Here is a 14,159-nt window from a genome sequence, read left to right on the forward strand (position 1 = left end):
TTCACTCTCACACAGAATAGAGAAAAACATTGGTTACTGACACATGAAATCAAAAAGCTTGGATATTTTTCAGTTCCAAACCAGAACATAGCTCCTGTATATAAATATGTCTTCCTTCAAAAGTAGAATTAAGTATAGTTATGGGTTATTATACAAAGGTTGGGCAGCAATCAAGTTTTTAAACAGTTTTCAAGAATGTATGAACTTAAAAGAGATGTATGACCTTGATCACTTTCCATAATTTTTAATATTTGCAATTAACAGAAGACCTAATGAACTGAACACTTAAATTTCCACTTTCACTAGGACCCTGAATGCTAATTCTGGGGAGTTTAGACAGTTTGAGTTTCCTGTTTTCTACTTATAGACTCCTTTTTTTGGGAGACACCCCCCCATCCTGTACAGCCAAGGGAATACAACAGTAAGATTTGTTCCAAACATCTGGGCCCCTAAGGGAAGGGAGTGGTGTTTGTGTGTGCATGTTTTATGTTCAGAATATGTGCTTGTTCCATGTGATAGTCGTACACGGAGAAAACGTTGTCTTTCAAGAGGAAAATCCTTTTGTTCTTTCTGTTTGTCCCTGTCTACTGCCTCTCCGAGATATTTTTCAACATGTGAATGGCTGGTGGCTGATACAGGGAAAAATTTATCAGTGATGTGCCGCTATTTAGTCAACAAATTAGACTTGCTGGGTTTTAATGCTATGAAAACCAGGACTGTTATTTTCTTCATGTCAAATTATTTTGCTTCATTCCTTTTTCCATTTTCTTCAAACTCTCCTTCTTGTTTTCTTCTCAAGCTTTAAAATTTCTTTTCTACAAAAGTTTCTTCTCTATTTTTAATACTCTCATGACTAAATGTCAGATTGCCTTTATCGATTTTGCTTGCACTCTTACTACTTTTTAACACTTATTTTCCAGTTCCTATCTAGAATATTTGAAGTCTTCTAGAAGAAAGCAATAAAAGTTGTACAATAGATACTTGAGCTTCAAGACCACATTCAGATGTACTCAGTGTTTCTTATGACGCCTGGAGTTTTTGTATGTAGGAGTATTAAAACATGTAAGAAAATGAAAAGTGATACTGGACAAAAGAATCAGGTTTATAACTACAAAAATGTTTTGTTCCAGTGTTGGATGAGTTATAGGAGGGCAAGAGTAAAACATCTGTCAGAAGTGATTTGTAAATTAAAATAGGACTCAAAAGGACCATAAATTTAATTTATATTGTGCTTAACATTACCTGGCATTTTATTGTTCCTTTCAAAACGACTTAGGATCTTTGGAAAACATAATTAGAGAAAAATGTAACTTGGATTAGGATGCGGCTAGATGATTTTTTAAATGAAAATGAAGATGCATTTTGTATGAATTATGTTCTTTTCACATGGCTAATCAAGGTTAGTTTTTTCCTTCTGTGAAGAATCTGGAGGTAGGCCACGTGACAGCAGCGTCCCAGTAGGCTAAGAGCTTTGAGTCAGGGTCTGACTCAGAGGTATGAGTTTAGATCTGGAAAAACAGTGACTGCAGTGATTAGGGGCGTGTTTCTGTGCCTGGGCTGTGAGGCCTTAAGAAAGTTGCTTAGTGATTCTGGGCCACATCTATAGAAGGAAGAATACTGTAATGAAGCTCACCCATAGGGTTTCTGGGGCCGAAACGAGCTAATGATGTCAAAGCTGCTAGAACTGTACCTGTGTCAGAGTGAGCGTGCAGCACACGTATCATCACTGTCATCACTCCGGCATTCCGACGGTGCCTTTAAACTGGTGTGGGATTTTGCCCAAACCTTGGTTCCCCCGCCATCCGAAGAATGTAGTACTTGACACTCCTTCAGAGAGATGTTTGGGGAATTTATAGATCCTTACATATGTGGATCCTTATATATCGGGGGCAAGAGGAATCTTAAACCATTACTGCCTTCTTCCTCCAAAGAACAACAGCTTTGATAACTGGGTTAGCAGATGTGCTAGTGGACTTAGGTTATACACAGATAGTCACAACACTGACATCGATGAGTCTATGAGAGAAATTAGAACGATAAATACACCTGGGATGTAAAGGCGAGGCTGATCAAAATGTTGGTGCTATTGAATTGCGATTCTCGGTGTTTGTACATTGCTAATGATGTTAAACCATGAAGCCTGTGAGATCTTGTGTTGCAGCGTGGTTTGGCCCTAGCATTCTTGCATGCTAACCTAAGGTAGAAGAGTAGCAGCCTGTTTGCATGCAGCCGGATGCTGCCCTGACGTGAAGCATGTTCTGGGAGGTTGACCCAACCCCCCTTGGCTGAATTCTTCCCCCGTCCTGTCTGTGGCCTCATTCACCGTGGTACGTGTATAACTACTTTCATCATTCATTTCACTAACCTGAACTATCATTCTTCAGTTTAACAATGTGCTGAAAGGCATGGCACATGGATTCACCTAAACCTGTGTCTTTCTGATTTCTTTAGATATTAGGTTGAAAAAGCTGATTGACGAACGGGAATGCTTATTGGAACAGGTAACAATCTTTTTATTACTTTACCAGTTCTTGAACAGGTCACCTGAAACCACCTGCCTGTCCTTTCTTCTTGCTTACTCAGAAAACCCCTAAGTTCATCATGCCTGAAAGTAATTATCAAGCCGACTGGTGTTCTTAAGGATATTGTCTAAATAGAACAGAAAGTTGATATTTTAATCAGAAGAGAACATCCTGACTCATACCAGCTTTAATGAGGATGTCTCAAAGACTCAAAGCCTTGGAACTGAATTTGTTGCATTTCACTGAACTGCTGCTTAAAGTAAATATTAATGTTGATCATTAAGAATATTAATGATTAACCATTGAGAGACAGGGCATTACTGAGTCATTCCAAACAGCACTTCTCTTTCCATATGGGTTGTTTGTCCATAAAAGTCAGTTTTGTACTCTTGGTGATCAGCACCCCGTCTCACAGATATTTCTTTGTTACAGCTGATTAAACTTGTTTTAGCCATGTTTATATTCATTGCTTTCTCTTACCTCAAGAAATAGTGGGCCCAGCACAGTGGCTCATACATGTAATCCCAGCACTTTGGGAGGCCAAGGCAGGCGGATCACTTGAGGTCAGGGGTTCAAGACCAGCCTGCCAACATGATGAAACGCTGTCTCTACTAAAAACACAAAAATTAGCCAGGCGTGGTGGCAGGCTCCTGTAATCCCAGCTACTGGGGAGGCTGAGGCAGGAGAATCGCTTGAACCCAGGAAGCAGAGGTGCAGTGAGCCAAGATCACACCACTGCACTCCAGCCTGGGTGACAGAGCAAGACTCCATCTCAAAAAGAAAAAAAAGTAAAGAAATACTGTACAGTTGTCCTATTTGATCTTTTTATATGCAGGATAGTGATTAAATCACTCTAAAATCACTTTCCTCTCATTTCTCCTCATAAGCCTAACGAATGTATTTACCTTACTTTCTACCATTGTGTTGAAGAGTCTCCGAAAATTGGAGAAAGCACTAAATGTGGTAGGAAGAGTCTCTTGAAGTTCCTGTGATCTTTAGAAAACATGCATTCACAAGTTCTATACTTACTTCCTTAAAGCAGCATGCACTTTCGGTTTGTAGGGGTCTCCCGTGCCTGGTGTGTGGGGTGCGAAGGCAGGTGATCACCGGCAACAATTCTTCATAGATTGGAAGTTAAATGTGAAAAGCCCCGGGAGACCCCGTCAATTAGATGCCAGAAAATTCTGCAGTCATTGACTGTGAACTGCAATTCCAGCTATACAGTCAGCCCTCCATATCCATGGGTTCCATATCCGTGGATTCAACCAACATGGATTAAAATATTAAAAAAAAAAAAACATAAATTTCACAAAGTTCCAAAAAGCAAAACTAGAATTTGCCCTGCACGGAGTCCTGCACCGAATCCACATGAATGAAGTGAGCTGTAGGCGTTGTGTTGGGTATTATAAGGAACCTAGGGATGATTTAAAGTGTACAGAAGGATGCATGTAGGTTTATGCAAAGACTGCACCATCTTATATCAGGGACTTGAGCATCCACAGATCCCGGAACCCATCCCCCACAGATACCGAGGGACAACTGGACATGATTCTCTCTGACCTACAGAGAGGAAAGCTAACTAGAGAACAACTCCCTGAAAACTGGCAAACTGCCTCTGAACATACCGGGAGCTTGTCTGGACTCTGTGAGAAAGCACACGACTTTTGGGGGAATTAATTACAATATATTGGAGCCCAGAAGGCTCCAATTGGCCCTTTCTGGTTTCTCAGTAAATAAAGAGAAAGTGAATAGCATGCTGACTTACTGAGTCTTGAACATTGCACGTAGTTCATGTACATTCTCCTCCTGAGTCCTAGAGGAATTTCACCTTAGAAATGACTTTTGACTGGGCACAGTGGCTCACACCTGTAATCCCAGCACTTTGGGAGGCCAAGGCAGGCAGATCACCTGAGGTCAGGAGTTCAAGACCAGCCTGACCAACATGGAGAAACTCTGTTTCTACCAAAAGTAAAAAATTAGCCAGGCGTGGTGATGCATGCCTGTAATCCCAGCTACTCAGGAAGCTGAGGCAGGAGAATTGCTTGAACCCAGGAGGTGGAGGTTGCGGTGAGCTGAGATCATGCCACTGCACTCCAGCCTGGGCAACAAGAATGAAACTCTGTCTCAAAAAAAAGCAAACAAATGACTTTTCTCCTAGAGTTACAAAGTAATTCCTTTTCATTCATTGTACATTGAATTGTATTTCTGAGAAGAGTACTGATGGACTGAAATTTCCTTCTGTCAATTGACATACTGCTTCCTTTCTGATGGGCTCTAACTTCGGCTTTTCAGTCTCATTTAGAATAGAGAAATTAACATATTTTGCCGGCGGGTGTTTTCAGATTAAGAAACTCAAAGGGCAGCTGGAGGAGAGACAGAAGATTGGCAAACTAGATAACCTTCGATCTGAAGATGATGTCTTGGAAAACGGGACAGACATGCATGTAATGGACCTACAAAGTAAATGTCAATTCTTGTGTAGAAAAGTGAACTCTTTCAGATGTGCTGTATTAGGATATTGTGCTGGCAGAGAAACACTGTCATAGCAAACAATGCCCTCATTACCTCACATCCCCACAAAAGCCCTTGAAAATAAAAGCACAAGAGTGTCTTCTTATGGGGAAGAACAAGGGTGGGTAGGTGGATAGAACAAGGGTGTTTCTCTCTGAGCCTATGAAATAGAACAGGTGCCCAAAAATGTGTACCAAGATACCACCACATGTTGCGCTGATGGAAACCACATTTACTTTGCTGGATACAGCAATCTTTTGATCTATAGATTGTATGAAAAAAAATGAAAGGCTTTTTTAATGCCAATAAACTGGAAACAGTCTTAAGGGAGATAAAATCACACCCAGTCTCTCTCCCCCCTTTCCCCTACCCCCCACCATTTCTCTGTCCTCTCATTCCTAGGCACTTTCTTGCCTGGGGTCTTCTGCCCCAAGCACAGGGACAGAAGGCACTTTCCCAGCCTGGGTTCGTGGGGAGAGAGTGCCTTCTCCTCTTCTCAGCTCTGGCAGGTTGTGGAGGCAGGGCCAGAACTAACAGATTTGCAAGATGATTACAAAGTAAGGGCTTGGTTCCCAGTAACTATTGTTTTAATATTTGAAAAGCCCAAGAGCTTAACAGATTTTCCTTCTCTTTCAACCTTTAGGGGATGCCAACAGACAGATCAGCGACCTCAAATTTAAACTTGCAAAATCTGAGCAAGAGATAACTGCATTAGAACAAAATGTACGTGTAAGCAATAACGGGCAGAACTGATGATTAACTGAAGTTTTGCTAGAACTTGCTAGAAACAGCCCCGAAAGGCTGAGGACCAAAAAAAAGCCGAGATTTTTAGAACCATAAAACATCCTGAGAAGGATAAGACAGCAAGCCTTTCCATTCATTTCTGACAGAGAGCAAGTAGGAAGGAAATAATTCTTAGAATTTGTTGTAGTAGATACTAACTCTTTATCCCAACAGGCAGTTGTAGAAAATAGCTAATGTGGCTTGGGAGTGGTTTAAAATTTTGTTCTTTAAAAATAATTTAGTTAATTGACCGGATGCAGTAACTCACACCTGTAGTCTCAGCACTTTGGGAGGCTGAGGCAAGCAGATCATGGAAAGTCAGGAATTTAAGCCAGCCTGACCAACATAGTGAAACTCTGTTTCTACTAAAAATACAAAAATTAGCCAGGTGTGGTGGCAGATGCCTGTAATCTCAGCTACTCGGGAGGCTGAAGTAGGAGAATCACTTGAACCAGAGTGACAGAGGTTGCAGTGAGCCGAGATAGCACCACTGCACTCCAGCCTGGTTGACAGAGGGAGACTTTGTCTCTAAAATAAAATAAAATAAATAAATAATAATTTAGTTAATTAAAAAACACATCATACTGGGATGTCCCTCTTGCCGGGGTTTTTAGCCTTTCTCTGGCAGCCAGGCCAGCCCTCCCTGGTGTCCAGACATGGGGCACCCCTGCCTCTAGCACACTGGGCCCTGGGGCAGTTTGTGTTCTAGCAGAAAGAAGGAATAAAACAGGTACCGTTTCCCCCTCCACTGTGGGTATACTTGGCTGGAACTTTCTGGAATGTGTATAGAAACAGAAATGAGAACAGCACATGTACAGACGATGCATGCTTTTGATTGCAGCAGAATGAAGGTGTCTGGCAGCCCTTCGCTGCTGCCGTCTTTCATCTCAGAACCTTGGCTGGGGAATGCCACGCTGAAGCCTCCTCCTTTCACTCTCCGCCCTGTCCTCTCCTCCCACCCCCACCACACCCAGGAGAGATTAGACTGGAGCCGAGGTCCTGGTGGAACCCGTGCCTTACCAGCACCGCTCTGCCTGGCCATACTATCTGTTTCCAACAGAACAGCCCACACGGGGGAGAAGAAGCAGGCAGCAAGGCGCCAGCACTGCGGAAGCCACCCTGGTGGATGGGATCAGAGGAAATGAGTCCCCGTTGTGTCAGCACAGGGTCGCCCAGAAATATGAACTAATAGCTTGCTTGGCTCGAACGCACACCATAGTCCAAAATGTTACAAGTATTTGCGTGGTGTATTCTCCCATTTTATTAAATCACAACCTTGGATCTCAAAGCAACTGAAGAAAGAAAACAGGCCCATCCATTTATGCATATGGTTTTTTTCTACCTTTTAGGTAATAAGGTTAGAGAGTCAAGTATCACGTTACAAATCAGCGGCTGAAAATGCAGAAAAAATAGAAGATGAACTTAAGGCTGAAAAACGGAAACTCCAAAGAGAGGTAAATTTCCTAGGCAATTTCTAGGAAGAGAATGGCTGCAAGTATTTCTCTAGTGGGGACAGTACAGGGAAGATTTTCTGTGACATCTGCCCCTGGGCTGGTCATTGTCAGATCATCCCACACCACTCTGTAGTGCTGGTGTCTTAATAAAGGAAGGTGTGGCTCCGCCAGTTAGAGCTTAGGGCCAGACCCCGATGGCATCAACTGGTTCACCTGTCAGTTTTGAGCATCTCCTATAGGAGGATTTATCCATCAATGACAAGGTAATGAGATAAAGGAGTAGCCAGGCCTCTTATGCTCCGAATATTTTTTGTGTCATGCAGAATGAGCCTGGGTAGAGGAACCAGGAGCCCATGGGCCTGCTGTGGCCGAGAGCTGGGTGTGGCGCAGGGGCCAGGCCACAGCTGTCTGGGGTCACCCTATGGAAAGTGCCCTTGAGAAGCCGAGCTGCTGTCACTCCACCTGCTGGTCACACTCCCAAATTACCATGCTTCCCAATTAAAGCACGTATTTTACCTTACTGAAGACACGTGGCAAATATTTCAACAACTATTTACAGCATCTGGGGCACAGGTTCAGGTGCTGGAGACGCAGCTGTGACCTTAACAGACAGAAGTCTCTGCCTCCATAGAGCCTATGCTCTGGAAGAGGGAGGTTAATAAAAGTGACCACAGGCAGGAGAGGGGCTGGAGCGTGGAATGGCCCAGGCCAGGCAGTTTTAGGTAGGTGGCCGAGGAAGATGTTCCTTCTCGTGGCATATAAGGATAGGCCTGAGCAGGCCAGGGAGTGAGCCAGGCGGAACTGAGAGAGAGCCCTCCTTGTAAGGGATGAGCATGTGTGGGGAGAGCTGTGGGCAAGGCACTGCCTTTGTCAGAGAACAGAGCGGTGAAGGCCGAGTGAGCGGGTGGGGGGGAGAGGAGGCCAAGGGAGCAGTCAGAGCACCCGAGCCTGTGAGGCAGGGCCCTGGAGGCCATGGACAGGACTTGGGCTCCTCCTGTGAGTAAAGTGGGAGCTTCTGCAGGGTTTTGAGCAGAGGAGCGGCTTATGTTGATTTATGTTTTAATAGGATCGCTCTGGCCAGGCGCAGTGGCTCACGCCTGTGATCCCAGCACTTTGGGAGGCCAAGCAAACCACTTGAGCTCAGGAGTTCAAGACCAGCCTGGGCAACATGGTGAAACCCTGTCTCTACATAAACTGCAAAAAACAAATTAGCCAGGTGTGGTGGCCCATGCTCGTAGTCCCAGCTACTTCAGAGGCTGAGGCAGGAGGACTGATTGAGCCTGGGAGGTGGAGGCTGCTTTGAGCCATGAGCATGCCACTGTACTCCAGCCTGGGGTGATAGAGCAAGACCCTGTTTCAACAAAAAAAGAAAAGAATCACTACTTTTGTATTTAAACTGTAGGAAAGGGACTGTGGAGGAGAAACCAAAGATGCCATTTCTCTCCTGTTTATTTATTTATTTATTTATTTTATTTTGAGACAGAGTCTCACTCTGTTGCCCAGGCTGGAGTGCAGTGGCACCATCTCGGCTCACTGCAACCTCCACCTCCCAGGTTCAAGCCTCCCACCTCAGCTTCCCGAGTAGCTGGGATTACAGGCACTCACCATCATGCCTGGCTAATTTTTGTATTTTTATAGAGATGGGGTTTCTCCATGTTGACCAGGCTGGTTTTGAACTCCTGACCTCCTGTGATCCTCCTCTCTTGGCCTTCCAAAGTGCTGTGATGACAGGCATGAGCCGCCACACCCGGCCTTCTCTCCTCTTTAAAACTCTTTCTTCACCCACATGCCCCTCCATGCCACCTCAGTTCTTAGTCCCTCAGCAGCCCCTCACCAGCAAAGGGTGCAACCCCTTGAAAATGCTGTCAGAGCCTCAGGCCCTCCCTTCTTCAAGCCTGACATGCACATCTTCACATATATGTGTCTATGTGTGTGTATGTATACATGTGTATGTACACATGGACATCCACACATGAATATTTTTGACCTGCTTAAATCCCACTTATCAGATATACTATTGTTGTGTTGTTGTGTTGTTGTTATTGTTGATTTATATCGCCCACGTTTGTTTGCCATAGCTACGTACTGGCCATATTACATGTCTTTCCTGTTAGTGTCTTAGACTGTACTGGAATTATTTTCCTCCTCCCTGAAGTACATACTGTAGAAATTCTTTCAGAGCAGCCTTCTTGCTGGTGAATTCCCTGTTTTTGTTTATACCTGTTTTGGTTTCAGCCTTGTTCTTGGAGAGTAGTATTGAGAAATGCTTTGCCCATTCTAGCAAAATCACATTTCTGAAGATCCTGGGGGTCGATTCTTCACCCGCAGCTTAGTTCGTGCATCTGTGTGCATGTGTGGGACCCAGTGGCAGCTCCTGTGCCCTTGCCACGCTGCAGATGTTCCTTCCACTTCCCTGGCCCAGCCCTCAACGTGCCACTCGTGCTGCAGCCCACACGTGTTGATGTAGACTGTTTCAGTCAGCATGTTTCTGTTTTCACATTGCCATTATGTTTTAACTCAGGAGTTATTTGGAAATATACCTTTTTAAAATGTGAAATTTTTTCATTTAACTTTTTCTTTTTCTTTTTCTTTTTTCTGAGACAGAGTCTCACTCTGTCACCCAGACTGGAGTGCAATGGTTCAATCTCGGCTCGCTACAACCTCCACTCCCCAGGCTCAAGCAATTCTCCTGCCTCAGCCTCCCAGGTAGCTAGAATTACTTGGGAGGAATTACTAAAAATACAAAAATTAGCCACCACACCTGGCTAATTTTTGCATTTTTAGTAGAGACAGGGTTTTACCATGTTGGCCAGGCTGGTCTTGAACTCCTGACCTCAGGTGATCCACCCACCTCGGCCTCCCAAAGTGCTGGGATTACAAACACGAGCCACGGTGCCCGACCCATTTAACTTTCTAGCTTAATTTTGCTATGGTCAGAGAATATGGTCTCTGTTATACCTGGTCTTGGAAATTTGTCAATACTTGCTGAATGGCCTGATACATGATTCACTTTTGTAAATGTCTCCGATGCGCTTAAGAAGAATGTGTAGCCTCTGATTTATGGGTGCAAAATTCTGTATACTTCCACCGATCAAACTTGTGAAGCGTGAGTTCAGATCTGATTTCTTTTGTCTACTTCAATTCTCAGTGGCTCATAGAGACTTGTCAAACTCTTCCAATGATGATGGTGGATTTGTCTCATTCTGCCTATTTCTCCTATATATTTTGAAGCTGTCGATACTAGTGTTTAAAACTCTGATATCTTCTGGATGAGTTAACCCTGTTATCATTTTGTGGTAACCCTCTTGGTCCCTGCTGCTGCTGGCCTTGTCGGGTATTCCTGTTTCTGCATCAGCTTTCTTTTGGTTAGTATTTGTCCTCTTCTGATTTTTCCATCCCTTGGATTCGTCTTCCCTGTGTTGTTATGCTTTAGATTATCTCTTGAGATGCATATAGCTAGGTGGCAGTGGTTTTTAAGTGAATCTGAAATCTGTGTATGTTAGCACAGCCTTTAGTCCATTGTTATGGGTATATTGGACTTGTTTTCACCATCTGACTGTGGATGACCATTTATCCTGTCTTTTGTGTGTCCTTTTCCTCTCTCCAAATTTAAATTTTACATTCAATTTCTATTCCTTCAGTCATCACTCATGGGGTATTACAGTGGAACACTATCTCTACTCCCCTCTGTACAATAGACTTCTGAGCACTTCAGCTTCACTCTCCTGCCTGATGTGCACACACCCACAGATATGTGTATATGTGTGTGTACACATGGACATCCGCACATAAATACTTTTGACCTTCATAAATCCCACATCAGATAATACCATCGTTGTGGTGGTGGTGGTGTTGATTTATATCGGCCACGTTTGTTTGCCATAGCTACGTACTGGCCATATTACATGGCTTTCCTGTTAGTGTCTCACACTGTACTAGGATCATTTTCCTCCTCCCTGAAGTACATACTGTAGAAATTCTTTTAGAGCAGACTTCTTGCTGGTGAATTCCCTGTTTTTGTTTATACATGTTTTTGTTTCAGCCTTGTTCTTGGAGAGTAGTATTGAGGGACACGCAATTCTGCGTGGTGGTCATTTTCCTCAGTGATTATAGCAATTATGGCCTCCATCGAGCTGTTGAAAAAGGACGGTGGGTCCTTCGTAGGGGACCTTTTTTTCTTCTCCAGCAGATTCTCTTTGTCTTTGATTTTCTACAGTTTTACTGTTAGATGTGGTTTATTGCAATCTTTCTGCTTGAGATATATAGTGTTTCTTGGATCTTTGAAGTCTTTTTAAAAACTGATTTGGGAAAATATTCAACCATTAGCTCCTTAAATAATTCCTCTTTTTTTAGTCTCTCCACATTCCCCTCTGGAACTCTAATCAGAGGATATTAGAGATTCTCATTGTGACTGCCATTTTTTAACCATCTCTCATATTTTCTATCTCCTTACCTCTCTCTGTTGCATAATGCCTAAAGTTTTTTTAAAGGTTTTCCAGTCCACCTTTTTTTTTAGAAAAAGTATCTTCATTCTTGATAGTTTCTTGTTGCATGTTCATGTATGTCCTCTTTTTTAATTGTATTCTTATTCTTTAAATATTTCATACACACCTGTTCTGTTTCTATATCTGACAGTTGAAACATGCTTAGTCTTTGGGTGTCTAATTCTGTCATTTATTGCTTCTGTTGACTGTCACTCAAATTGTTTGTCACCTCCTGTATTTAGTGTTGTGAGCTTCTGCTTTATTCTAATTTGTAGGAGTACTCCAGGTTTAACTTGTGGAAACTGCAAAAAGGGCTTGCTTCTGCCTCTGCTGGTGAGGTGGGGGCAGGACTTATGTCCCAGGACCCAAACAACCCTCCTTGAGTGTTTTGGGTTGAAAGCAGAACCATAGACTCTATTCTTGTGACCCCTCCAAAACCATGTTCTCCCAGCTTAGGGCACCTTCACTCTGCCCTGCTACCTGTAGGTCCAGACAATGCCCTACTAATGTGGCTTCTACAGCTCATCTTCTGCCCGACTCTCAGCTCTGTGGCCCTGGCTCCCAGGTGTGGCTGTCTTGGCCTCAGGCATTCCTGCCTTGGACTCTGGCTGCTAGGGCTGTGGGGACTGCCTCCTCCGTGCAGTCCAAGATCAGCTCGTGTTGTTTGTGTTTGTTTACCTCATGCCTCACTTGCCTTTTGTGAAACCATCAGGATCCCAGCTGGGTGCAGTGGCTCACGCCTGTAATCCCAGCACTTTCGGAGACCGAGGAGGATGGATCATCTGCTGTCAGGAGTTCGAGACCAGCCTGACCAACATGGTGAAACCCTGTCTCTACTAAAGATACAAAAAGTTAGCTGAGTGTGGTAGTGTGCGCCTGTAATCCCAGCTAGTTGGGAGGCTGAGACTAGAAAATTGCTTGAATCCGGGAGGTGTAGTGCAAATAACACTGCACTCTAGCCTGGGTGACAGAGCAAGACTCCATCTCAAAAAAAGGAAAAAAGAAACCATTGGGATCTCTAAGAGTGTTTTCTCTCTTGGGTCCAGTTGTTTCAGAGGAGAAAGGGCATCATGAGTGACCAGGGTCCAAGTTATCATTCTATTTTTCAGTAGGACTGGAATTTTGGCAACACAGAACCCTGTGATGTCTGGAGGAAACCAGTTCCTCAAAGCTCACTGCCTTTCCTCTATTCCCAGCTCCGCTCTGCATTGGACAAAACAGAAGAGCTCGAGGTGAGCAACGGCCACTTAGTGAAGCGTCTGGAAAAAATGAAAGCAAATAGGAGTGCACTCTTGTCCCAGCAGTAAATTCTAGCTCTGAACAGGCAGCTGTTTGGTGACTGGAGAGCATTGTTTCATAGGCTTTTCTCTGTCCTGTCTGGGAGCGCTGCTTCTTCCCCTGCCTTCTGAGAGAAGAAGACCGTGGCAAGCTTGGTGCTTAGGGGGTCCCATGCCATGGCTCACCCGAGGGACCCCCAGCAGCCACCAGGTGCCTCTGTCTGCAGACCCCTGACCCGGGCTGGGGCCGACACTCAGAACCTGCAGGTACTTCATAAGCACACGGGGGCCTCGAGGGAGCTCTGTGTCTGACCGCACAGCAGCCTCTGAACGCCACTGGAAATGGTGATCAAAGTAAAGATTCAGTTGGGACTTGAGGTTTTTTTTCATGTGTCTTGCTGAAGATTAAGGGGAAATGTTACAGTGTTGGGACTTCCTTTCATGGCAGAATCTACAATTTGAGCGACTTCAGTAGTATCTCTTAGTCTATGCTTTTCACACACAAAACACTGTGGAACCACAAGCCATTACCAAGCAAAACTCTTTCACTGGAAACAAAAGAGTGGTCTAGAAGTAAAAGTGACCTTAAGAATACTCTTTACAGGCAACAAATGAAGCTTTTCTAAGGGATTTTTGCATCAGTTCAGTCATAAGAATACTTTTTTCCAGGGTAATTAGGCAATAGCTTCACTGAAAATGACAGCTTTTCATTTGCATTATTTAATCCTTATATTTGGAATTGAAGTTGTTAACTTCTTTTAAAGAATGTACTATTAGAAAAATAAAAAATGAAATGTTGAGAGACTTCAGCAACATGGTTTTAATTTTTTCCCACTGACAAAGAAGATCTTTAATTTCATACTAATGGTTCTGAATATTTTGGGTCTTTTTATTTTTTAAGACTATCAAGTCAATTCATTTTTCTTTCTGTTTAAAACAAAGGTATTTTCACAGAATGAGTACACTTAAAAAGTGAAGTGAAGAAGTAGGTAACAGAGATGATGGTGATATCGTCAAGGACAAAAGTAAAAACGTTAGCTACCTGCTGATTTCTAGTGACTGTTCATATATGTGGTATTTCAAATATAGCTGGTGAAGCCAGCAAGTTTCGGGACATTAGCAAGTAGA

General features: G+C 43.6%; 1 protein-coding gene across 2 annotated transcripts in view; it reads left to right on the forward strand.

Annotated features, from left to right (window-relative positions):
• LRRFIP1 (LRR binding FLII interacting protein 1) overlaps positions 1-13,840 on the forward strand; it is a 159,734-nt gene extending 145,894 nt beyond the window's left edge. For both annotated transcript variants that reach the window (XM_064383393.1, XM_021676924.2), the window contains 5 exons: positions 2,452-2,501; positions 4,865-4,982; positions 5,677-5,756; positions 7,166-7,270; positions 12,951-13,840. In XM_064383393.1, the coding sequence (XP_064239463.1) occupies positions 2,452-2,501; positions 4,865-4,982; positions 5,677-5,756; positions 7,166-7,270; positions 12,951-13,061 (464 nt within the window). In that variant the 3' untranslated portion in view covers positions 13,062-13,840. The remainder of the gene's footprint in view (positions 1-2,451; positions 2,502-4,864; positions 4,983-5,676; positions 5,757-7,165; positions 7,271-12,950) is intronic.
• The last annotated feature ends 319 nt before the right edge of the window (positions 13,841-14,159 follow it).

Source organism: Aotus nancymaae, unplaced genomic scaffold, assembly GCF_030222135.1.
Source record: "Aotus nancymaae isolate 86718 unplaced genomic scaffold, 86718_ANA_hifiasm-v0.15.2.pri h1tg000031l, whole genome shotgun sequence".
NCBI classification, from domain to species: domain Eukaryota; kingdom Metazoa; phylum Chordata; class Mammalia; order Primates; family Aotidae; genus Aotus; species Aotus nancymaae.